Below are 26,071 nucleotides of genomic sequence, written 5' to 3' on the forward strand. Positions count from 1 at the left end.
AAATCTGCAGTCCCAAAAACAGGCAGTTGAGATCTATGCTAACAGGAAGGTAGCTCCGAGGATTCAGCGTTCGATGAACAGCTCTGTGAAGAAGTGAAGGTCACAGGTTCGAATCCATGCCGGACTGGCTCGGGTTTTCAGGCCTCTGAAATCTATGGAATGTACATAGAGATGTATATTCCCAATGTACTATTCAAAAACAATTCGGTTGGTGACGCACAGGTTAAGGTTATCAGGTCGTCTTTTTTGTGTGGCACGCAAGAGTTAAAATTATTATCGACCCAAACCTGGAAGCATGCGGCAGAGCTCTGTGGAAAACAAACCCTCCTCGTGGTTACACAATGCCCCTTGCAGGGCCCCTGTGCTGTTCACCTCCGGAGAGAGGCAGGTCGGAGCTGGGATCTGAACTCCGGACCCGCCGGTCCAATCGTCGTTCACCCCCTCGTCCGGTCTGGCTGCGCGCGCTCCCTCCACTGGAGACAGCGTTCATCGAGATGAAGCCCTCCGCGCTCTTGGGTTTGCTGACGGCGGTGGTACTGATGGCGACCACCGCCTCCGCGCCTCCTCCTGGGCCCACACCACAGGTGCCACCGTCGGAAAACATGCAGGTTTGTGGCATCTACGTAGGCTTAAGGGGAAAATAGTACATTTGTGACAGGCTGGAACCGCTAAAGTCGGGGAATCCCGGGTGCCTGTGCAGGGTTTTCCCGAAAGTGCCCTTGCCCTTATACAAGAAAGGACAATAGGGTTCATTGATTTCATAGTCATGCAGTTACAGTTGGAGTCTATAACGTCTCGTGGGCCCTTACATCCGTGGGACTGGGCACGCGCCTGGTAGCTGCTACCCTGCCAGTGCGCCCTGTTCTTGTGACTTGGAACTGTCAGCCTTTTAGAACTGAGCTGCAAACCTAAAGGGGCTTTCTCTGCCCCAGCTCTTCGGAGGGGAGCCCAAACAAATCATGACTGAGTGTGGCGGGAATGATTACCCCTGTCAGAGTTCTACTGACCTACCAGAGGTTGTTTGCCTCTGGGGTGAAGGAAATTGTGAACTGTACCCAGGCCTAACATTTACGATCCAGTTATATTCATACTCCTCTAACGAGACCGTCCAGAGAGAAATATGTTCTGTAAGGTGCATCTGGAGGAAGTGAAGATGTCTTCTACAACGAATTACCACAATGACCATGATGCATTAGATCAGAGCATGAGAATTCGAGCTACGGAAACCTGCAGGTATCATGTAACTGACTGATTGTCAATGAAGTATAAAGCTTTAAAGCCCCCACTGCAGTGGGAAACCAATCAGAGGACTGGTGTGGAGGAGGCACACACCTGACAGACAATAATGGTGGTGTCTTGGATTTCCTCCCACCATAAGGTTTTGAAATTAAAACTTGACGTTGGAATGGTGTTATAATAATTGTTACAGGTACTGTGATATTAGGTGAATAGACACGCACTAGGGAAGCACTAGATACGGCTTAAAGCCCTTTAGTACCTGGAGACCTGCCCGTTTTTGACTGTGTTTCTCCTCTTCCAAAGCGCTAAGAGACCTGTCGGTGTACATGCGCTATACAAGAGCAAATTAAAATAACACAACATAACAAGAGTTCCTTCGGGAAGTGTGTGTATTATAACATTTTAACACTCGCTTCAATGTGCGTGGACATCATTAATGCCACATTGTGCCTCACTTACAAGCCCAGAGGCAAGACAGACAAAATGACAAGAAGGTCAATATTCCTCAGCACAATGACCGACATTGCTCCATATGGCCCCTGGTGCTGTGTCCAAAGCTGACAGCTTGCAGAGGTGTGTTGAATTCTCAGCTCGGTACAGGGTCGAAACCAAACCCGAACTTTGGGTTGGGAGGTTAACAGGTCAATAGGTCAATAGGTCCACCTTTGGAGACGGGGCTAACACCTCCAAAAATGGAGCGAAGCTATCCTTAGAGCCAATAGAAGAAAATAGAGTGATAAATTGTGCATATGGAACATGTTGGTCAACCCCAAACATGTATAACAAACATGTTCTAGTGGATTTTACATTGTTTAGAGGCCACTTTAAACAAGCATTTGCAATGCAATAGGTCTCGCATTTTGAGAGTTCTAGCTATGGCGTAGTAAATAACAAAGTGTTTTACCTCGCATTTTTCGCCAGAATTGGCAATGCCAGTAGGTTTGGCTATCAGGTAACAAACATTTGTGCATACAACACATGCAAACAGCATTTTTTGAATGCTTGTTCGCAGGATTACGTGTAAACAAAACACAAGTGTGCACATACATCGAAGGAAGCACCGCCAAGGCCTTCTAATTAAGACACGAGCTTAAACCGCACCCAAAATAATTAATTACCTAACCCTGACCATGTTCTCAAATTCAACACACCCCAGTACAGTCTTTTATTCCTTCACTTCATCACTTACAATATTTACATTACTCCTTGCTTCCTATTTTTACTAACTCAAAGCTGAAGTACAGAACCCTACTGCGCAACCAACTATCCTGCAACAGAGAACCTCTTTCAAGGCAAAGCTTGCAACAAGCATTTAAAATGCAATGGTCTTGGCAATATTATAGGTAGAGCTATTGGTATTGCTCATTATTTTTTTTATTATTTTTGTATCCCTAAATAAATGGCATTGTCATTTCTATTGGCATTAGCTTTTTTTTTGCATATGTGATACCTATTGCATTAGCAGAGAGAGAGTGAGGTAGTGAGATAGAGAGAGAGAGTGAGGTATTGAAATAGAGAGTGAGGTAGTGAGAGAGAGTGAGGTAGATAGAGAGTGAGGTAGTGAGATAGAGAGTGAGGTAGATAGAGAGTGAGGTAGTGAGATAGAGAGAGTGAGGTAGGGAAAGAGTGAGGTAGTGAGGGAGAGGGATGTTGTGAGGTAGTGATATATAAGCATAGAGTGATGTTGTGATGTAGTGAGATAGAGAGAGAGGTAGTGAAAGAGAGAGTGAAAGTAAGTTAGTGAGATAGAAAGAGTGAGGTAGTGAGATAGAGAGAGAGTGTGTGGCTCAACGATTCCAATATAATATACTTTAATGAACTCAAGTGCAACTCGCCCCACCCCCAACGCCATAACCACACTCTTAAACCATCTACCTTACCGAAGCACATGTATCACATTGAAATGCCTTTTACAAATGCCTCAGCCTTTCTGCTCCAAGCTCGACAGACGATCCCCTGCCCCCGCGTGTGCACCAATCCCTCATTTAGCCCCCAACTAGCCTGCAGCTTCCATCCAACGGGAGGGGGGGTGGGAGCTTTGTGAACCCGGACAGTGGGTGGGGGTGGGAGCAAAGCAACAGAAATGTAAACAAGCACAGCACGCGAAAGGGAAAGCGACCGCATTTGGAGCAAAAATACACACACTTCAATAAAATATGTATTGCTATCCGTAAAAGGCTGGTAGGTCTGGGTACACTCAATTACATGTTACGTTCCTGCTCATAAAAGTCTGCCTTAGTGGGTGACTGGTGGATTACACCCCACCTTCAAACATCCACGCATGCCAGTCTCCTACGAATGCGTGTTTGTAACAGCCAACACGGGAGCCAAGAGCAGGGGGAGAGGACGCCATGAACACCGCCGCCTTTCTCCGAGGCGAAGAAGAAATGCCTCGGAGAAAGGCAGCGGCGGTTTCGGATTCGGGGGCGTGTTTTTCTTTTCTCTCCTCTTGCCATTGGCTGGAGGAGAGAATAACACCCCAAAAAAGGGCGTGGCTAAAAAGTGGTAAGAACAGCACGGAACACGTCCCCGAATCTTAAAAAGACGGAGCCTATTTGGAGGGACGGCTCTCTCCTCCAATGGCTGGCCTCTGTTTAGGAAGCCAGCCAATGGTGGCGAGCCAAAAAGAGAGGCGGGCTAAATAGCCACTCTAAGAAACATTAAATCTCCGGACTTCCGGTTCTGCCTTTGGCAGACCGGATGGTCCCTCGACCTAAAAAACACTAAGGCATAACTCCAAACAATCACCGCAGAACCACACATGTACAATGAAACACATCATAGTTATCGCCCCTCCCCTTCGATGCCAGCTACCTTCTCATTTTGTAAAGTAATTGGTTTTTGAATTGGGTAAAAGAAATACTTATTCACGGCGCTTACAAGCGACAGAAGGATGGTTTGGGCCGCTACTTATACAGAGATGATTTTTATTCAAGTCCTCGCACGCCTTTCAGTTGTATTCGCAAACCCACTTTTCCTCTTTTTCTCGTTAACAGTGCATATCTTAGGTCGGTCATGAATTTGCCCCTACTGGTGACGTAACTATTTTGCTATAAACAAACACAATACTTTCTACAAAAGATACCAAGGGGTTTTACGTAGAGCCCGCGAGAGGTGCATGCCAGGTATTTACTGTCCGCATTCGGGGGTTGGAGGCTTTGGGAGCCAAGGTGCAGGACTACCCTGGCCTCGGTGCCAGCAATTCTGGGCACGTGCGGAATGGCGCCGGGGGGGGTGGGGGGGGCACACACTCAAGCACTCACCGTGAGTCAAATATAGCCAGCCCCTGGCCGCGGCGAACAATGGCCGGGCTTGGGTTACACGGCAGCAGGCTGCCGCTGTTTGTTGTGAGCGGAGGGGGCGCGGGCAGGGCAGAAACACTTGGCTCTGTGCATTAACACCGGCCCTGCTGGCGCGTGTGTGTACCCAGCGCACGCCCAGCCGAGGCGGCCGCCGATGCCAGCTGCAGGGGCGCATCCTTGGGCGGCAGGACTGCGCGCGTCAGCAAACTGCAAGGTGTAAGGACAGGAAGCCCACACAGAAGTAACCCCTGCAAGAGGCAAGGTGTGAGGACAGGTCGCCCGAAAGAAGCAAGGTGTGAGGACAGGACGCCCTCTCCAGGGTGTGAGGACAGGATGCCCGAAAGAAGCTCTAAAATGGCCGGCGTGGGACTCCTCGCCGTTTGCAGTCCGCTTTCTCCATCTTTGGCATGACAGCAGCCACCCCAGCGGTAAGCGGCCAAGCCGGGAACAATAGAACAGACCAAGGGTTCGCCTTCCCGTGCTTTAGGGATCGTCTGAAATGTGCTTCACTCTTTACGTTGAAGCTAAGCGGAAAAAGAGAGCAGAGAAAGAGATCAGGAAGGGGAAACGAGAAACAAGAAACACGACAGAATCAGAGAGAGACAACTGCCTTTCTCCGAGGTAAAGCAGAAATGCCTCGGAGAAAGGCAGCGGTATTTTCGGATTCGGGGGCGTGTTCCAGCTGTTCTAAAAAGGGCGTGGCTAAAAAGTGGAAAGAACAGCACGGAACACGCCCCCGAATCTGAAAAAGACGGAGCCTATTTGGAGGGACGGCTCTCTCCTCCAATGGCTGGCCTCCGTTTAGGAAGCCAGCCAATGGAGGAGAGCCAAAAAGAGAGGCGGGCTAAATAGCCACTCTAAGAAACATTAAATCTCCGGACTTCCGGTTCTGCCTTTGGCAGACCGGATGGTCCCTCGACCTAAAAAGCCTGGGAGTCATGTAATCTCCGTCAGCATCGACTTCCCGCTGGCCACAAAACACTAATTGGCAACAAAAAAAACCCGAAGCGGAGCGCACTAATCGGGTGCCTTTTAAGGCTTCCGCTGACGATGGAAAGGTTTGAAGAGCAAAATCACAGACGCCCGTTCTGTGAACCCTAAAGAGAAACGGGGAGCCTTTGGAGCCGGGGTTTCACAATCCGTTTCTCCCAGCTTCTTTGTTAGTCTCATTATACTGTTCCAAACGTGCAGAAGGGAATAACCTGCGAGATGTTTACCAATGTATTAGCGCATTGTAATTGAAACAAAATAGTTTGGAACAAAAATGTAACACACACGTCCAAAACAAAATCATAAAATGTCTCTTGTTTAATGTCTACATTATAAAATATACTTTCAGGGTGAAAGTCAACAGATCAATGTAGTTTCTTTATATTACTGTACAAGACAGACTTTATTAAAGACGTGTAAACAAAAATTATGCGACTTGACCTTGCAAATGAAACCGTGAAACAACAAAACACCAAGCAAGACTTTGCAATTTGAAATAAAGAAAAAAAACCGCACTTAACAGAGAGGAAAGTTCAATGGGGCATATCAACAACAACCGGCGATAATTATCGCTAAGCGCACTTAGCGCTAGGATAATTAGCGCCGGCTAGCGTTGATTTTTATCGCTGAGATAGCGTGCTATTAGCAACGCTTATCTCAATAGCGATAAAAATCCTCACGCTAAGTGGCTAACGTGAGATTATCGCTGGAAACCCAGCGATAATCTCACGTTACCTTGTTGATAGGGACAGACAAACTTAGCCATGATATCCACCTTCCATAGGATATCATGGCTAAGTCAGAAAAATACCAGACGTAAAAAAGCAGCGTTAACCGCGGTTAGCGCTGATTTTTTTGTCTCTAACAGGGTTAGCGATATTCTTGATAATAGGAGAAATGTCGCTTAGCGACATTTCTCCTATTATTTTAGTCTGGAACGCCCCCTTTGCATCTCATTAGAGATGCAAGGGGAAGCGTAGAGTAAAAGGGTGCTAACATGCGAAATTGCATGTTAGCACCCTGTTGTTGATAGGGTGCTAGTTTTATCTCTGCTTTTTTGGCTTTTAAAGCCAAAAAAGCAGAGATAAAGCCCTTGTTGATATGCCCCTATGGGGCATATTAACAAGCCAGGTGATAAAATTATCGCCGCTTTAGCGGCAGAAAACTGCCGCTAAAACGGCGATAATGGGCTTGATAATATGCTCTATGGAATTCCAATTGAAACCCATGTTAGATGTGAAGGACATCTAACATGGGCTTCAATTGGAATTCCATACAGCATATTATCAAGCCCATTATCGCCGTTTTAGCGGCAGTTTTCTGCCGCTAAAGCGGCGATAATTTTATCGCCTGGCTTGTTAATATGCCCCCATGTTTGTTAACAAAAGCATTAAAAAAAAACATTTCTTCAAATGATAGGGGAAAAGACCTACTCAACATGTACTCAATATGGGAAGGTATAGTTGTATATAAGATGTGCAAAAAGAATAAACAATGTAGAACTGGGTTATAGATAGGAAAACTACAGATTGGGGCAAATATTCCAACCCAAAGTTTCAATAACTTACCCTTCGATTCACGGGTACGGAGTCCTTCGAATTCTAAAAAGATGACCTCGCCCTAAAACCAAGCAGCTGCCTGGACGAAGGCTTTACTGTGGCGCGAAGGCGTTACTCGGCTATGGAATGCCCGAGCCCTTCAAGAAATTACACGCAAGGAAGGATTTGCACAAATATGACCACGACGCTTTCAGAATTTCCGTAAAAACATTAAGGCAAAAAAGTCCCGTCTACTTCCAAAAGTGCATTATGAACGATATGTAAATACTGCTGGATACAGTCTGGTGTCTCCCTCGAGCTCAGTTCCTGGAGTGATAATGTTCTGAACTTAAAACACACACGCTCTTTCACCAGGACATCCCGAGTGCAAACAATGGCAACGCACAACAATCCGCGCGCCCCCATCTCCAACACAAGGAAATGGAATGTTCAATCTATACGCACATTTTTCTACAAATGCTCATCGGACACATTTTTTCCCCCTTCAGTTTGTAAAAAACTACAGATCTTTTTATGTTGGACGACTGCGCGTAACTACATACATCGCCAAGACCCAAACTGGCAAGTTCAATTAAAGCTAAAAAAAAAGTATGCCAGCGTGCTGTGGTGGTGTGATCAAAATATTGAACACAAAAACCATACTCTACCCTTTATATTTGAAAAAGTACAATGTATCATACATTTAAATACAAGCTAAAGACAATCTGACTGAAACGGACACAAATTATATATGCACATTTATATCTTCTTTTTTTATTTTATTTTACTTATTTTGTTGTTTCAAAATATACAAATCACATTTTATACATTTAATAAATTCGAAAAACACAATTTGCATCAAAAAATATTTCGGACAAATGTAATTAATGTACAGCCAAAAAGAATTAAGAAAGTCACAGAAACACAATAATAATACAAAAAGGAAAAAAGGTGACAGGTTCCCAATATGAAAAAAAGAGGAGCTAATCAGACATACACTCATTCATATCAAAAAAACATTCATACAAAATCACACGCACGCACTGTTCATACTAGTGCGAACCGACAGCACTCATGGGTCCCACCCAGGGAAAACAACCTCAAAATGAGATTCCTCAAACAGATATATATATAGATATATATAAAGATGGTATCCAGGGTTTCTGAGAGGCTCAATTTCAAGGTTCAATCAAATAAAGAAAAGGGTGGGGCCCTGTTCAAAACGCCGACGCGCGTTTCGGTGAGACAACTCCTAATAAGGAGTACCACCTTCTTCAGGGCGTAACGAACAGCATAAATAAGAACGGGACCTGAAAAAAAGAAAAAGATAAAATATGTATATATGTGCATATATATATATATATATATAACAAAGGGAACAAATTTATAGGAGATTGTTCATACAGAGTGTCACAAGCATAACCAACAATGATAAAGAAAATTATTTTATATAAAATTATTATTCATAAGCACCAAAGGCCAAAACAGATACTTTAAAGAAAAAAGAAGAAAAAAAAGATGAACATTAGGCATGTTTTCAACAATAGACAAACAAAAGGACCATAACAATAATCGCAAAATATCAAGAATGTCGCCCTCTATCATAGATTACATCTCAAAAAAGCGCTTACCTGCATCGATAAAGAGGGACTGTTCAGCGCAATTACTTCCAAACCGAAATTTCACGAAGAAACAAAGAGATCACTCTCATCAAAGATAAGAAGACTAAATAAATATACATCAGAAAAGAAAAATTATAAACAAGCATTGAACCAAACTAAATGTCCAAATGCTACTAGTAAGGGCCCTAAAACTATATGAAGGAAAAAGAAGAGAAAAAGGATTACCTAAATACAATGAAGAGTTAAAAACATCGAGGCAAATGAGCAGCAAGGGGCCTTTAGGCCAGGATTCAATCTTTTTGAAGAAAGACCCTTCCAGCGGGTCCGACTCGATTGCAAAAAGGAACGAACAAAAAAGAAAATAGAGGAGGGCCGTTACAAGCTATCTAAAAGGACGTAGCACCACAGTTCCCAAATACGTGCAGAATTGCAACATAAGTATCGAGCAAAGATCAAAAAATAAACAGAGACAAAAAAAGTACGCGGCTCACCTAGTATCAAGGCAAGACACAGCGTGCAGCAAAATCATCAGCTTGCGAGTATAGATTCAGGCCGGATCAGCAGTAAAGATTACATATGCTGAAAAAACGGAAACAACAGAATATTGAATATAACATAGCGCTTAAGGAAGCAATAGAGAGACTAACAGAAATATAAGCAGCGAGTACCGCGTTTAGAGGGAAAATTACTCTCAAAAGTAGGCCAAAATAAAAAGATATTTATACCTAAAAGAAATTAAGAGCCAAGAAGAGCTAAAGGGCAAAATACCTTGAAAAATCGGAAACGCGTCGGAAACGATCAACCGACGTCAGGGCAGAAGCATTCGTGGTAAGTGATCGCAGGTGAGGGAAGCCCTGCCGGAGTCAGGCTATTTAAACCCTCCAATCCCGCGAGAACCAATTCGGGGCGTGTTAGAAACACGACATGGCCAGAGATCAAGCCATAGTAAATTAAATTAAAGGGGCCAGAGCATAACAAATATTGAAAGAAAAAAATGGGGAAAAGGAACCCAATAATAAGCAAAAACCTGATAAAAAGAAAAAAGAAAAAAGAAGAAAGGAGAAAAAACCAAATACATGAAAAATGGCACTGCAGCGAAAGAATAACCATTATAACAAAAAACAGGACCAATATCGCTGTAACACCTAAACAATAAAGAAACATAAAGACACAAAAAGGAATATACCTACAAAAGATGCCTCGAAGTGGCCAATGATATAAAGCAGTGATCAAAATATTGAGCTAATAAGATAAATACAAAAGTAAACTGGTAAACTGCAATGATCACTAAGGCAGCTATTGATAACATAGTCAATTAAAGTGAAATCGTGGCACAGATAAAAAAATTATGTCATTATGAAAGTATCTGCAGTGGTTGCTGAGCTTTCGATCAGTTGCCACTACCCATCATTGTGAGTGGCTTGATATTGTTCTGTGGCATTAACAACAAGATTTATGAGCCCATGTGCCGGGATCTGACTGGGGCTGTTAAGCCTTGGAGAAAAACAAGCCCGGCGGAGCGAGGTGCGCGCGCACTTGGGGGCGGGGGAGCGGACCCTTTGAAGTGCTCCCAAAAGGCGGATTGCATGGCGGCACGATGCGCGTGATTGTGCGCGTGCTAGCCATGCAATCCGCTTTTTGGGAGCACTTTTCAAACCCGCTTTCTATAGTCTCGCTTTGCGATCGCTTACGCGATAGCAAGGTCGAGACCTACAAATACAGAGGGAAGAGTCCATGTGAGGGAGGAGAGAAAAATAGAGAGGGAAGAGCTCATGTGAGAGCAAAGTGAAAAATACAGAGGGTAGGGCGCATGTTAGACTGGAGATAAAAACATAGAGGGAAGAGAGCATGTGAGAGCAGAGAGAAAAATATAGATAGAAGAACACATGCGAGGGCAGAGAAAAAAAATACAGAGCGAAGAGCACATGTGAGAGCATAGAGAAAAAATGCAGAGGGAAGAGTACATGTGAGGGAAGAGAGACAAATACAGAGGGAATAGCATGTGTGAGGAAAGAGAGAAAAATGGAGAGGGAAAAGCACATGTGAGGGCAGAGTGAAAATACAGAGGGAATAGCACATGTGAGACCAGAGAGAAAAACATAGAGGGAAGAGCATATGTGAAGACAAAGAGAACAAGTACAGGCTATGCCAAGCGGAAGTGATCGCGTTTGCGATCAAACATCAAAGCGGCGAAAGTGAAAGTAATCGAGCAGAGCATCAAAGGGCTGGGTGAGAAGGGAGGGGGGAATGCAAGGGTCAAAGTGGCTAAAGTGAAAGTAATCGAGCAGAGCATCAAAGGGCTGGGTGAGAAGGGAGGGGGGAATGCAAGGAGCAGAGGAGCAGCTGTGCACGTGCATGCCATCGTGCACTCAAGCCCTAGGCCAGCAAAACCATGTGGGTAGCACTTTTGAAAGCCCACTTACAAAATGTCTCAAAGAGACAGCTTTCGCTGTCTCAGCGAGACCTAAAAAAGGGGAATTAATGATTTGACAACCAAGAAGCAGCTTCTACAGATTTAATTCCAAAGCACTTTGGAACCAGTTTTTGCACAATAATTTCAAGCTGACGACCCTTTGTTGGGAGTTCTTCAAAAAATCCCTTCTGTTAAATGATGAGCTCATTAAATCTTTTTAATTCCATCTTCAGAAAGACGCTGCTTCCTGACTGTTGACCAAAGATGCCTTTTCAGTTTGCTCACGGTACATGCTTGTTGTAGGCCACACACTTGTATAAGTCTCAGAATATAGAGCTAAGTGGGTCACCACCCCAATCAATTGGTAATTCTACATTCTGTTTATTATTTTACCAGTAATCTCCTGTATTCTAAATCAACATAACATTGTTGTTAGCACACCACATTGAGCAGTTCTCAGATGAGATACATCCGTGCAAGAAGTCGTCAGGTCTAAAGATCTGGCAATAAGTTAGTTGCCTTGACATCATTTTGCAAGAAATGGAGTTCTAGCATTTAAAGGATGCAAGAATACCTTCAAGCTCCAGAGCACATGGAATGTGTGGTTAATGTACAATGTCCTGCAAAGAAGCCACTCCAACAGAAACAGAGCCCCTTAATAGGACATGGTAGTATAGCCATTTCAAGTTTGTACTGAAGCACCAGCACAGAACGTGTGAAATACACTAAAATATGAATGTTGTTTTTAAATCCTGCAGGGGCAATGTGTATTATAAAATGTAACATTCCTTACCAATGTCTCTAAAATTCCCTTGAGAAGAATTACCATGTTCTCTCCAATGGCTACTACCAAATGCCTATATTAATATATAGCCGAGAGTTCAGCCTTATCTGGTGTGTAGCGCTGGGGCCAAGACACAGTAAAAAGCCTTTCTTTGGTGGAAGATAAATGTGTAGGAGCTATGCTTTCCCCTGAGTACCCCTTGCCTCCCACAGCTAATAGAAGTAGGCGTACTTCCAATTGCCATGATTTGTGAAATGTGGTCATTGCTGTGCTGGCACAGATTGTATTAAAAGAAGAATTAGAACCTTACAGAAACTCTTTGACAGACCTTATGTGTCCTAATATTTCTAAAAAGACACAATGGCTTAGGCACATTAAGGAATTGCTCTCTAAACTGAACCTGGCTACTCTATGGGATATGAATGTACAATAACCCGTGGCAACTCGAGTCTTCTCTCTAGATAAAGGGCTTGTAAAAACATTCGTCTAGGGTGAATACAAAACATATTTTTATTAATGATCAACAAAGCTAAAAAATGGTTCTAAAACATATAATTCTGTCCAATGTCATTACTATATTGATGTACATATGCAATGCTTATTCATTTGACTTAAATAACAACAATCATGTCCAACATATGTCTTAACATTTGTGTCATCAACCATTCACCTCATCCAAACACAGCTAGCAGAGTACACTAGATCTATGCAGCAATTGATTTTTTAAACACAGGGGGCCATATTATCAAGGAACGGCAATAACATTATCGCTGCTTTAGAGGCAGGAAACTGCCACTAAAGGGGCGATAATGGGCTTGATAATATGCCCTTGTGAATTCCCATAGAAGCCCAGGTTCTGGTGTGAACCTGGGCTTCTATGGGAATTCACAAGGGCATATTATCCAACCCATTATCGCCGCTTTAGCGGCAGTTTCCTGCAGCTAAACCGGCGATTATGTTATCGCTGTTCCTTGATAATATGGCCGAGGATTTCTTTATTACATGTAATTTTTTTGCAATGGCAGGTAACTTGATGGTACTTTTGAAAAAAAACTGATTTAATAAATGCCTTGTTTTGAATCTTCTTGTAGCTTATGTCTGAGGCCAAAAAACATAAAAAGTCTTTCTTTGGTGGAAAATAAATTTGTAAGAGCTTTGCTGAGTCTTCCCCAGAGTAGCCCTTGCCTCCCACAGCTAATAGATGTAGGCGTACTTCCAATTGCCTTGATTTGTAAAATGCGGCCTTTGCTGTACTGGCTCAGATTGTGGTCAAAGGAAGAATTTGCACCTTACAGAACCTCTTTGACAGACCTTATGTGCCCTAATATTTCTAGAAAGATCCCCTGGCTTAGACACATTAAGGAAATGCTCTCTAATCTAAACCTGACCACTCTCTGGGATACACCAGAATTTGCATCCCCCGTTGCTAGGTTTACGTTAAAAGAAAAACTGAAACTCTTGCTTTGGGAAGAGAAAAACTAACCAGGGAAACTGCACCAATAGATTTTTGGACCGCCCCCGGGAGAGCCCCACACATTTTATTGCCATCATAACACTAGAATAACACCCGCCCCTCCTGACGTTGGTTCCCAGTTAACAGTTTCGAGTCATGCTTGGGTGAGATAACACAATGCATCATTTATCACAAGGGATACTTCAAAGCTCCTAGACTTGCTTCTTATAACTGACCATTGTTTAATGCATAGACCTGAATAACATGCTCCGCTTTTGGCCTAAAATGGCATTGTCTATGTAAGTACACTCCGATGTATATGGGTGTTCGGCATTGATATTGTACTAGTGAAAAACCCAATAAAAATGTTTGAGAAAAAATAAATAAGATGGGGTACTCAATTCCCGTCATGTAACCAATAAGAGGAAACACTACACCACTTGTTCTTTTGCCGAGCCTCTGTTTTTGCCCGTAAGAAATGGATTAAACATATGTGTCTTTTGCTATCTGTATGAAAAATTGACAACGCAATGAGAATAATGAGGAAAAACACTGTCAAGAAAATTGATATTTGTGTTTCCAAATTTTTGGCTTTCGCATGGCTGATCCACAACAAGTCTATTGTAAGGCAACTGTTCTAAAGCTAGTAGTGACTTGGTGTAGGAAAGTAGGATCTGCTTCTTAGGGTTACCCCCACTTTTTGCTTGATGTTGCGTTGTTTTTGACTAGTCTGAATGGGATCCTGCTAATCAGGACCCCAGTCTATCTGCTTTCTCCTTTAAATTGTCATGCATGTACTTTGGTAGACTCCAGATTGGATACTGGGGTACCCTTACAAGTCCCTAGTATATGGTACACATGTACCCAGGGCATATGTACCCTAGAGGCCTCCCGTGGGCTGAATCATGTATTATGCGACCCATGAGAGGCCATGCAGAATGGAACTACAGGTCTGCTACTGCAGCCTGTGTAAGCTGGTGCTTGCACCACTTACTTTAGATATAGGTTTACTATATCTATAGGTCACTGCACTTAAAACATATAAGTCACCCCTATAGCAGGCTTTATCAATCTTGAAGGCAGGGTGCTGGGTGTTATGTGAGAGGGTGCCCCTGCATGAGCAGGACCCCTCTGCAGCCTTCGTAGCCCATTCTCCCGGGTTGCCTGTGACTCAGCCGGACATATAGGTAGAGATGCATTATAACCTCGCGGTAAATGCTATCTCGAAAATGGCTCCTTAGAAACATATCGTGTTTGGTATCAAACACCTTGGAACCATACCTCCACAACGGTAACCGGTGTGGGAGGTATGATTCCACCCTTCTGAAGTGAGCTTCGTGGGGTCACTGGACTATCCAGTGCCAGCCTTCTCAACCCGGTCAGCACAAAATGGATGCTGCCGACCAGAGACACATTTCTGCCCTCCTGCTGCTGAGCCAAGCTTGAGCAAAGGAAGACAGCAACATAGGCATCCTATCACAGGGAGGTGTGACCACCTCCCAAACAGGATTTAGTGTTTTGGGGCTGGGTGGGTGCACTCTGAGAGTGCCTGAAAGTCTGCACCTGGGGCACATTTTGTGTCCCTGTGCATAGTCCAGCTCAAGCCAATTCTGGGAGCCCTTAGCTCCTGCTCTGGCGAGAAACTGGACAAAGGACATGGTAGTAACCTCCCCTCTGTCCTGCCCCTCCCCAAGGAGGCTCCCCTGAATCATCTGTCCAACCCTCTCCAGTGGGTACAAAAGGGCTTACCTGGCTTTAAGACTTTAGATTTTATGTAGACACGATTATACAAGAAGAAACCACTGACCTTCGACCGTCTGGACACTCTGGACTTCGCTGGAATTCGACTGGGCCTGACTTCATCTCCCTCTCTGTCCAAAGCTTTGTCTGTGCCCTTGCTCCATTCAGGCTCCGTGCAGGACCAGTGGTTCACTAAGGACAACTGAAGAATCTCCCTTGGGGTGATGGAGTCACTCCCATGCATTTGCAGGCACCTAAATGCAACTGACCGGTCTGCTGCTACTGAACTCCTGCGGACTCTGAAGATTTCACCAACACTAGAGGTGGGTTACAAAGGTCTCTGAGGTTGATCTGCCCTCTCAGCAAGTTTGAGAACAGTATCCCTTGTGGGGACTGCATAACCCGAACCCCTGTGCACTGTGTCCATTTGCAGTTGCATATGCTTGTTGGCAATTCCTGAGCTTGTGCTTTGGACTCCGTGTAGTCCTGACCCTGAGCAGTAAGGCTCCATGCAGGACCTGTGGTTCACTAAGGACAACTGAAGAATCTCCCTTGGGGTGATGGAGTCACTCCCATGCATTTGCAGGCACCTAAATGCAACTGACCGGTCTGCTGCTACTGAGCTCCTGCGGACTCTGAAGATTTCACCAACACTAGAGGTGGGTTACAAAGGTCGCTGAGGTTGATCTGCCCTCTCAGCAAGTTTGAGAACAGTATCCCTTGTGGGGACTGCATAACCCGAACCCCTGTGCACTGTGTCCATTTGCAGTTGCGTATGCTTGTTGGCAATTCCTGAGCTTGTGCTTTGGACTCCGTGTAGTCCTGACCCTGAGCAGTATTTGTACCAAAGAACTCTGGCCTCCTCGCACCGAGTGCTCTGTGTTGGCTGGTACTTTGCAATCTTGCTTGAGGTCCCCTCACGACTCCTGGTCATTCGGCCTGTGGGTCCTCCTGAGGGCCATGTTGATTTCTGTTGGGCTTTCTTGGTTGCTCCAAACGTGCCCTGATACCCCATTGCTTGGTGAGTCCCCTGGACCTTGCTGGTCCACACCGTAACCTGCTTGACCTTCCCGACCCCTCAGCACTCGACATCCTTCATGGGACAGCTCGGATTCCGGCTCCTGGTCATCGTCAACGTCTCCAGGTCCTCTTGGCTGCAGAGTCAAGCATCCCTTTTTCGCACCTTAAGCACCCGACATCGGTGGGCATTCGTCTACTGAGCCCCTGGTCACTCTTAAGTGTCCCAGACTCTGTCCCCTCTGCTTTCAGGTTCCTTCCTTCCAGAATCCAGGCTTGGATTCCACTGGACCCTTTTCACCTTCGCAGCAGCAGTACTTCTTCGCAGCCCTCCATTGAGAACGACGGCGGTTTCCGACACCACTCCAGACCTATGCACCCGGCTCCTCTGGGATAGGTAACTCGGGTACTACGGTATCCATTTGCATTTCCCACCGATTATTTGTACTTCCTTCATCTAAGGTGTGTGCACTTTATTTTATATATAATTACCTGAAGGTGAAAGGCAACAAAACGTTGTAGAATATTTTATTTCTTTTTTCAGCCACGTCGCCTACATTGCACTCAGGATCAGAGTTCATATTTTTTATGCACTTCAACCACTGGATGATCTAGGAAATCCTTTGTTTAAGGCTGTCATGAGACCCTATCGCCAGTGTAGATCACCTGAAGAGTAAAGTGTGTTCTGGAAGCTATTGCAGCCTGGGCTAAGATACATGAGGGTCTCCCAAATAAGAGAATACTTGCCACACGCCTGCAAAGGGCAAGGTAAAGTCTCCTGGAGTGACTGTCAATCCTCCTAAATGTGACATCAACCCCAGATGTTCCCAGGTAGTTGAGAAGCACAAACCCTCTCTTTGAAACTGATAAAAGTTCACCAGAGCACACTGAAACCACCTTACAATTACATGAAATATCCCTCCATGGGCTGGGGATGTAAATTATTTAGTTAAAACGGTATACCATTAAACTACAAAAAAAATGTATTGCTTAATGAAGGCCTGCTTGGGTAAGGAACTGGAATCTTTGCTTGCTGTGCCGATAAATGTGGCCATAAAAACTGCTGGAGGCAAGGCCAGACTGGGAATCCAGAGCATCCCTGGCAATTTTGTCAGACCGGCCCCCAACCCCCGGTTGTGGGGGCAAGCGTGAGGAACTGCTGCCTAACAAAACTGGCCCCCAGCACTGCTGCTTTTGTTACTGGGGGCCAATATTGCCGCATCGCTGCAAAATCTGCCCCCAGTAACAAAAACGGCCCCCACCCTTCCAACCTCCTGGGTAAACTCCCAATGCCCACTACGGCCAGTCCTGCCCTGGCTGGCGGAGTGCCAATCTTATAATTGAGGCATGAGTTTATTGACACAAAAAAGTGATAACATTAGCCCGTTTTTTTGCCAAGTCCAAATAGTTACAATATTGAGACGTGCCCCTGGCAGTCAAACAATCTAATGCTACCAATGTTTCTTGAAAGAATTTCCCTAAAATAGGAATCTAAGTGTTAGGGCTTTATCTAGAGTTTGGCAGACAGGATAGTCCACCATAAACGTGGCGCATGTGTCCACTATATCACTATATTACAAGTGCAGCCGATGGCATATGATATCCACTGCATTTTGACAGAGTATACCATCCACCAAACTCTAGATAAGGCCCTTAGTACCTCCTGTGTTGACTACCAAAACTATGAGACGCAGTTGACCTAACAACCTCTGGGTAGGAACATGAGTTGTAAGTACTAAAACAAGGAAGAGAGAAACAGGACGGAAGTAATGAGATCACCCCTAGCTAATCCGAGCATTACCTCTTCTTCTACTGCCTCGGGCCAATAACGAGGATGCATTGAGTTCTAGGTGCCTGCTTCATCACTGTCACAATTAACCCTGGACGGAGCAGGCAGAGTGCCTCTACGTGAAGTTCCACGGAGTTGGAAAGCAACTCCGTGGAACTTCGCTCCACTCTGCGCCCTCCCCAAATAATTAAAAGTTAGTAAAAGGCACTTATCTGCCCCGTGGCTGCCTCCTCCGGGACATCGCTGCTCTCCTGCCTCCTCGCCATCCTGCTTCACTAATAACCCTACGTTGTACGTCTTGTACAACGTATGGGTTATCATTGAAGCAGGACGGCGAGGAGGAGGCAGGAGAGCCGCGATGTCCAGCAGGAGGCAGCCACGGGGCAGGTAAATGCCTTTTACTAACTTTTAATTATTTGGGGTGGGTAGAGGAGCCATCTAACTGCGCTCCGCCACGGAGTCGTAGTTTTGCCTGAACTCTGCGTTCGCAATGGAACGCGGAGTAGGCAAAAGTATGTAAACTCTGCTGGCGGAGCGTAGTTACCTGCCCGGGGTTAGTCATCAACCACACCCAAAACAGCAGGATTGAAATGTTGCTGCCAAAATTTAAATATGCATGTGAGACAGGAGCTAATAATAGGTCCCACAAGCAATATCTTCAAAGTTAATCACGTTCAACCTGTAATAGAAGAAGCCCACTGCCATACTGAATCCTGAGCTCCCGACTTTGGATTCTTCATTTGCCAAGATGGATGTACAGCCCTGAATTAGATTCCCTGTCAGATTGCTAGCAGGGAAAAAACAAATTACGCTTCTAATTTACTGACTCAAGAGATGTCAGGGCTTGAAGTCTTGACTCCAGGGCCTGACTCGCTGAAGCGGGCACCGGGCGTTACCCCGATGGCCGCCGGGGTGGGGGCCGGTTTTAGACCCATGGGGGCCGTTTTTGTTACCGGGGGCCGGTTTTTCAGCATTGCTGCAGTATCAGGCCCCAGCACCAAAAGCGGCACAAAGCTTTTGTTCTGCTAGCACCCCCTTCCAGAAAAGACCATTTAACATCTCCTGGTATAGATAGAACACCTTATCAAGAGAGGAAAACTGTACTATCTTAAACTGACAACTTTTTGAAAACAAGAACAGCCCTATGCACAGTGACGAGCACAGTGGATGCGCTATGCCATCACCTGAAGATCAATGAGCATACAGGTTCCATGAAGGTTGCCTACAGTGTGATTCATCTATTGTCAATTCCAGCAGCGATCCGTGCAGCTAAGCAAGGTGGGGCGGGGGGATTTCGACGGACAGAGGAATATGAATTATTTATTTATTTATTTATTCCTATTCCATCGCCTGTCGACCCTCCCCCTCCCGACACAGCCCCGTCAATACCTCACTGCCCCTCCACACTTACCTGCTGCATACACCGCCGCTGCTCAGGTCCACTGGAACTGGAGGAGACTGGGGAGCCCTTTGTTCCAGGTTTGAAGGACTAGCTACAAAGTAATCCGCTCCTTAGCAACATAGAATGCAAATCTGTAACATAGACTTTTCACAACTGATGAGGACACAATCCCCAGGTCAGTCCTGGAATTAGGCCTGTGGAACTAAAGATTCTGACAGGTGGTTAGTCTTGAATATATGCTGTTGATTGGGAAAGGCAATATGACCATGTCCAGACACACCATATCCAGGGACCCCTTGACCCTTAAAACTCAAATAGATTGGTGGGCAGGATTCCTATCCCATTGGTTTATGGCCATTTTAGATTCAGGTTATATTCCAAAAACCTGGAGAGGGTCAATAACTAGACCACTACACAAAAAGGGCGATAGGAAGGATCCAATGAACTACAGGTTAATTAACTTATTGGACATTGGAGAAAAGGTATTTTCAAAAATAATCCTTGGTAGATTAAAGGAATGGGTAGAGCAGCGGTCGATAGTCCCAATAGAACAGGGAGGTTTTAAGGAAGGACATTCGACTATTGACCACTGCTTTGCCTTGTGGGCTGTGGCGCGGAAGTCCATGGAGCAGCAGGGCAAGCTGTATTGCTGTTTCATGGACTTTCGCGCAGCATTTGATTTAGTGGATAGGGAGTGTTTGTGGAAGACCATGAATAATTATGAGGTTCCACCAGATCTCTTGATGGTGATTCAGGAGCTACACAGCCATAATTGGGCACAAGTAATTAAAGATACATCTGGTGGCCTAACACCAGAAAAAGCAATAAATAATGGACTTAGGCAAGGTTGTGTTTTGGCTCCGTTTCTGTTTGCCATATTCCTAGCAGATCTGCCCGCTACTGTGGGGTCTGCTAGAGGCGCAAGCCCGAAAGTAAACGGAAGGCACCTGTCCTGTTTACTGTATGCCGACGATCTAGTAATATTGGACCACACTGAGGTGGGTCTACAAAGAAAGCTGAATAATTTTGGCGCATATTGTACGGCAAAACGACTAACAGTAAACATGGACAAAACAAAGATGCTTCGGGAAGAGGAATACGAAGTGTAATTGGTATTTGGGTCAAACCAAAATAGATATTGTAAATGAATATAAATATTCTGAAATATGGTTTACAAATTCTATGAAGTGGGGTTTGCACCTTGAGGCACAGAAAATAAAAGCACAGCTGGCGGTATACGGGTTGAAAAGATTCAATCAAAGTTATGGTGATATGTCCCATAAATCTCTATTGACAGCCTATAAAGCAATGATTCCCCCACGACTCCAATATGGTTCAGAAATCTTCTGTATCAATGGTAAAAGCTCCTGGGACAAAGAGGAAGGGAAATGCCTAAAATCTTTATTGTCCCTGCCAAGTGCAGCAATGATTCAAGCTATTAGACTGGAAGCAGGGCTGATAGCATGGAATATTCAGGTGCAACAAGGTCTACTCAGATTTTGGAATCGTTTGGGTCATGAGGAGGTCACAAAGTTATCTCAATGGTGTACGAAAGAGATCCAAGTTAGTGAGTTAAAATGGGCTAAAACCACAAAAAGCAAACTTCAAACTATCTGTGACCACCTGAAGGTGAAAATAGATCCGAAGACATTACAAAGAGTGTACTCAAATTGCAGCGAAAAGAACTGTCAAGAGAAATAGACCGGGAGTATTTGAGTAAGAAAGAGTCTGTAAAATTTATGAGCAAAAGTTGGGAGAAAGATATAAGCTATCCCTATTTAGATATATTACCAAATCAATGGTTAAAAAGGGAAGTCTTAAAGATATGAATTGGAATAAATCCGGCTGTTACAAATAGTGCAATAAAATCAGGCCTAATGCAACCCGATGGTAAATGTATGTGTAAGATGGGGATGAAATGTAACATTTTACACATCTGATTGTATTGTCAAAAATGTTTACATTTACGTAAATTATTTCTTCGCCCGCTCTTTTTAAAGTATGATGTGAAGGTGCGCTTGCAAGCATGGGAGCTTCTTGCGGATATGGAAAATTTAGATACTGCGATAGCCATTGGGAAATATATGCAGGGTGTAAATAAGTTTCCAAACTCATTAGAGGCTTAAGCAAAGAGAAGCGTACCACTATATAAAATTAAATGTTACTGTTTTTAACATTTTAGGTATGAAGTTTTAAGGGTTATATGATGTTTTTATTGTTGGGAATAAGAATTTTTAATGCGTGTACTCTTTTAAATACTATTGTATGATTTGTAGTTCAAAGACTTAATGGTCTAAATAAACTTTATGTTTGAACTGAAAAGAGACTCCACATACCAACTACTCATCTAAAAATGAAAATATTGTCAGGAATCAACATGAAGTGCATAAACGGGGACTTGCTGTGGGAAGAAGACATAACATAGACTGCACTGGAATCCCTGTGAGACTGTGGCAGACCGACCTATGGAAGTTGGGGCTTAAGGACTGCTAGCCTAGATTGTCACAAGGGTGGGGCTTTCAGATCATAAGTGAAAGCACCGCTTTATAAATTGTCCACTAACGTTTGGAAGATGCCTGGCAACATCTTGTGATATTTTGATTCCTTCTCTGTCTCTGTAGTTTGTTCACCAAATTACCCATTCTTCAAGTTTGTAGTTTTGCTCATTGGTCCATTCTCTTAGTTTTAGTTGCATCTGAATAACAATTTAGCTTGGTTTGCTGTGTTTTATTCCTTGCTTCTTCTTACCTATTTCCAAGATTGCTTCCAACCCGGAGTTCATCGGTTCCAATATAGGTTTTCTTTATATTGGCTTAAGGTTCATTGTGGCCCACATTCCGAAGCTGGTAAGCATATCAACAAACAACACCTTTGTTATTGCTTCTGACTATGAACTCTTGTAATTGTTAGTTTGTTTCTCACATGGTTTTAGTTTAGTTTAAAACCTTTATTTCGGCGACAAGCTTAGCCATAAAAGTTTGCTTTAAGTTACACCTCTTTATAAAAGTTTTTGAGCGGTTAGTGGCCAAAGCCATGGAGCCCATGAAGGTAACAAACTCTTGAAATAGTATCTTTAGGCCGTTTGGGGATCTTGATAATGAAACAGCATCATATGCGTATTATAACACGGGAACCTTCTTGCCACCAATGAAAGGAGCCTTGAAGTTCTTAGCAGACAGGGCGGTATCTAGACCACTTATGTACAGCAAAAACAGCAGGGGGCTAAAGCACACCCCTGGCGTACCCCACGCCCTATCTTAAAACCATCTGTCCTCTCTCCTTAGGGGCCAACCAGGACTGGAACAGATAGGTCATAGTGGAGGGCTCTCAAAACTGGACCAGGTCAACTTGGATCCCCCTATCAATCAATATCTCCCAGAGTTTGGACCTCACCACACTGTCAAAGGCGCAGGACAGATCCATGAAGGCCAGGCAAATGGAGCCCTGTTTAACAATGGTGTATTTACTAATCAGCAGGCACAAATTAAGTCATTGCTTCATTGTGCCAAGCCCCTCACAGAATCTGTACTGTCCTCGACACAGTACCGATTACCCCGACCCAGTCCACTAGGAGGGCTGACACCATTCTGTCCACCAGCTTGACAGCGTAGTCCAGTAATGATGTCATGTGGCAGTAGCATTCTGGAAATTGGGGGTTTCCCTTTTTAGAAACAAGGACAATTATGGCTGAACGCCAAGACTGAGGTAGACCTGTCTTGCAGATGGCATTCAAACAATTGCATAGTGAAGGGGCCCAGATCCGGATCAGATTTACATAAGTCCATTGGCACCCCATCAGATCCGGAGCATATTTACATAAGTCCATTGGCACCCCATCAGATGCAGGTGCCTTCTTGCATGGGCTTTTATTAATTACCTCTCTTACTTCCTCTACAGAGAATTCCACAAAAGGGAAATGCCACCTCCTACTCAACAACCTCAGAATCGCTTGAGGAGCCACACATTTTTTTAAAATGTTCAACTTAGCCCTCCTGACTAATGGTGGTGATAACAGTATTCAATTTAACCCCCACTGATTTGAGATTTCCTATGGCAGCCCAAAAGGCTCTAGTATCTTTCAGTCTGCAAGCCTTCACCAGCTCTCCCCAGAACTCGCCTTGCAGTTCTTTCCGTCTAACCCTTTGTGCAATCCTATACTCCTGTCTGCATTGACGCACTCTGTGCATGTCCCTTGGTTTTACCTTTAAGGACTCATGCAGACGCTTTGAGGCCTTTCTACACGCCTGGTCAATCCATTTATACCCATCTGACCTTGATCTTCTGGAATTCATCAGCAGACTACTCACCACTAGACCAAATTCAGCAAAGTGGGCAGACACTGCGTGAAAGCACTTGGGAGACTTAAGACAGGTAAGTACCACAAGGAAGTGGTTAGAACATATTTTTCTAGGAAGGTGACCATATCCACATTTCTCTATACCAAATGCAGCCCTTGCATCTTAGTTTCCAGGTACTGAGAGGTCAGGATCCTCAGGTCTCCCCCTCCTGGGGATGCGGAATTCAAAGCTCATGGGGTCATGGTCACTATGAGGTCTTTCATCAATTATGGCCCCGGCGACTCAAGCACAGAGCTCCTGGTTTACAAAAATATAATTTATCACAGAGGGACACTTATGCCTCTCGAAAATGACCTTTGTAGAGTAGAATGGATCATTTTCGTAAGCTGGCTCTCTATATAGTGCACTAAAACAAAGTACACTGTGCAGAGAGTCAAGTGAGTCCCCAGTTAGTATACTGAGCCAAAAAGTACATAGTATTAATTCTGTATTTGTGGTAGTGTGGGAGACCAGTTAGTTTTATCAGAGGGTAGTGCTAAGCATTTGTTATACTCACAGAGGCAAAAAATGAGACACCCACTCAAGAATAAATCTGAGACCAATTTGAAAAATAACACAGATTTTTATATAATTTTCAAGACTAAGAACTTTGTTCACAAGTAAGTACTTTTTTAGTTTTTAAATTTTCAAAGTCAGAAAATAGCTTACTGTTGTGCGCTATTACGCACACCGAAAGTCTATGGAGAAAAACACAAACATGCACATAAAATCATACAGTCGGTTCTAGGGTTTCACCTTCAAGGTATAGGGGAGCAGCAGGTCAAGGTCCACTATTCCACCAGCGGATCATCGGGAGCATCCCGAATCGGCCGGGAGCAGGGTGCTCAGGTCGTTGGTAGCTGGTGCACTACGAAGAAGGGGGCCACCCCAAACCAAGCTGCACAAGCGGACTTGCAAGTAAATCCATGGGACCCCAAACGATGGATTGGGTCACAAGGGCCTCAAGACCATGGAAGCACAGCTTGTCCGCCTTTAGGGCTGGGTTCAGGGCAGATAGGTCAGCTGTGCCCCGTGCGTCAAGATGGTCTTCACGGTCAGGGGCAGGCAGGTTGCATGGGCGATTTCCAGACAGCTGTGCCCCTCACGAAGTGGGTTTCAGGTGTCTCAATGTCCCTCGACGGGTGCTTGCTTCCTGGGCAGTCGAGTACGGATTGATCTCTTTGTCTCTGTGTCGATTGCTGGTGCCTCAGATAGAGCTACTGCATGTCTCCAGCAGGTCCTGGTGTCCTCTCACTGGGTGGGTGGACAAATCTGACCCTCCGGAGCTGGTGTACCTTTTCTTGCGTGGGTGCTGCGTCGGAGTCGCCGGGGAGCAGCAAGTCGGTAAACTGGACTGTGTGGGTTCGGTGCCTGCACACTGCAGGGGAGTAGTTCCTTTACTCCAAAGGAGTTCTCTGGCAATTGGCGAAGGGCTGGATGTGCTCCCGGGTTTTTGGAGTCCTCACAGCAGCAGGATGAGACAGCACACCATGATGGTCGAATCTTTGAGGCAGCAGGCTGGGTTTCTTAGTTTGTTGTAGCCAATGGTCTATCTACCTTTAGCGTGTCTACACCATCTATGTGACCACTCCCTTTGGGGATTGGACACAACCCTGACCATAATTGGCTAATTCCCTCTCAAAACAAGATGGAGGAAACTGAAAAGTGGGCTCCACATCACCTGCCCCACCTTACGGGTGGTGCTGGCTTATTGTGGACCCACCTCCTAATTTAACAAATTTTTTCACCTGTCCTCCCACCAAATGTGGAGCAGGACAGGGGGGTTGTCATCCTCCACTATCAGGAGGTTGCATTTCAAAGTCGGCATCACCTTTGAAGCTTCCTGCCTTGGAATGCCATTCTAGTCTGGAGGAGGTGTGAAGCACCTCAGATCAAAGCAGCCTTTGTTCCTGGCCTCTGAGAGTGCATGCTCTCACCCCATGAGGTCAGAAACATGTCTGGTGGTGGCAGGCTGGCTAAGACTAGTCAGAGACCACACCAGGGTTTGGTAGGTTTTCGGGGTACTCTCTAAGGTTTCCCCTGTGTGCATTTATTAATAAATCCAACACTGACATCAGTGTGGATTCATTAAGACGAGATGTTTCGTACCAAAGCCATCACAGTGCTGGAGAACTCATAATGATGGGTGTCCAGCCCATGTATTCTCTATGGCTTCTCTGTGCACATACGCTATCCAAGAATGGACTTAGATATTGTATGGTCATATCTGCTGATGTAGATATCTCCACACATGGGAAATAGTGCGCCCTTTCTTAGGACTGTAAGGCCAGTAGTAGGGGTTTAGACACCCCATGCAGTGTCTGTGGGCAGGACACACAGGAATGTACGCCATGTTGACTCTTCAGTTTTCTCTGCACCAAGACACGCAGCCTGCAGTGACAGTTTTCATGGTATTGGTGAGGGGTCCTTAGGGTGGCACAATTT

General features: G+C 44.8%; 1 protein-coding gene across 4 annotated transcripts in view; it reads left to right on the forward strand.

The window, feature by feature from the left end:
- The first annotated feature begins 342 nt into the window (after positions 1-342).
- Positions 343-26,071, forward strand: part of LOC146796150 (uncharacterized) — a 210,301-nt gene continuing 184,572 nt past the window's right edge. For 3 of the 4 annotated variants that reach the window (XM_085628546.1, XM_085628547.1, XM_085628549.1), the window contains exon 1: positions 366-608. In XM_085628546.1, the coding sequence (XP_085484672.1) occupies positions 495-608 (114 nt within the window). In that variant the 5' untranslated portion in view covers positions 366-494. Of the gene's footprint in view, positions 609-26,071 lie in introns of all 4 variants that reach the window. The other variant, XM_085628548.1, reaches the window with a different exon arrangement.

Source organism: Triturus cristatus, chromosome 10 (assembly GCF_964204655.1).
Source record: "Triturus cristatus chromosome 10, aTriCri1.1, whole genome shotgun sequence".
Classification (NCBI taxonomy): domain Eukaryota; kingdom Metazoa; phylum Chordata; class Amphibia; order Caudata; family Salamandridae; genus Triturus; species Triturus cristatus.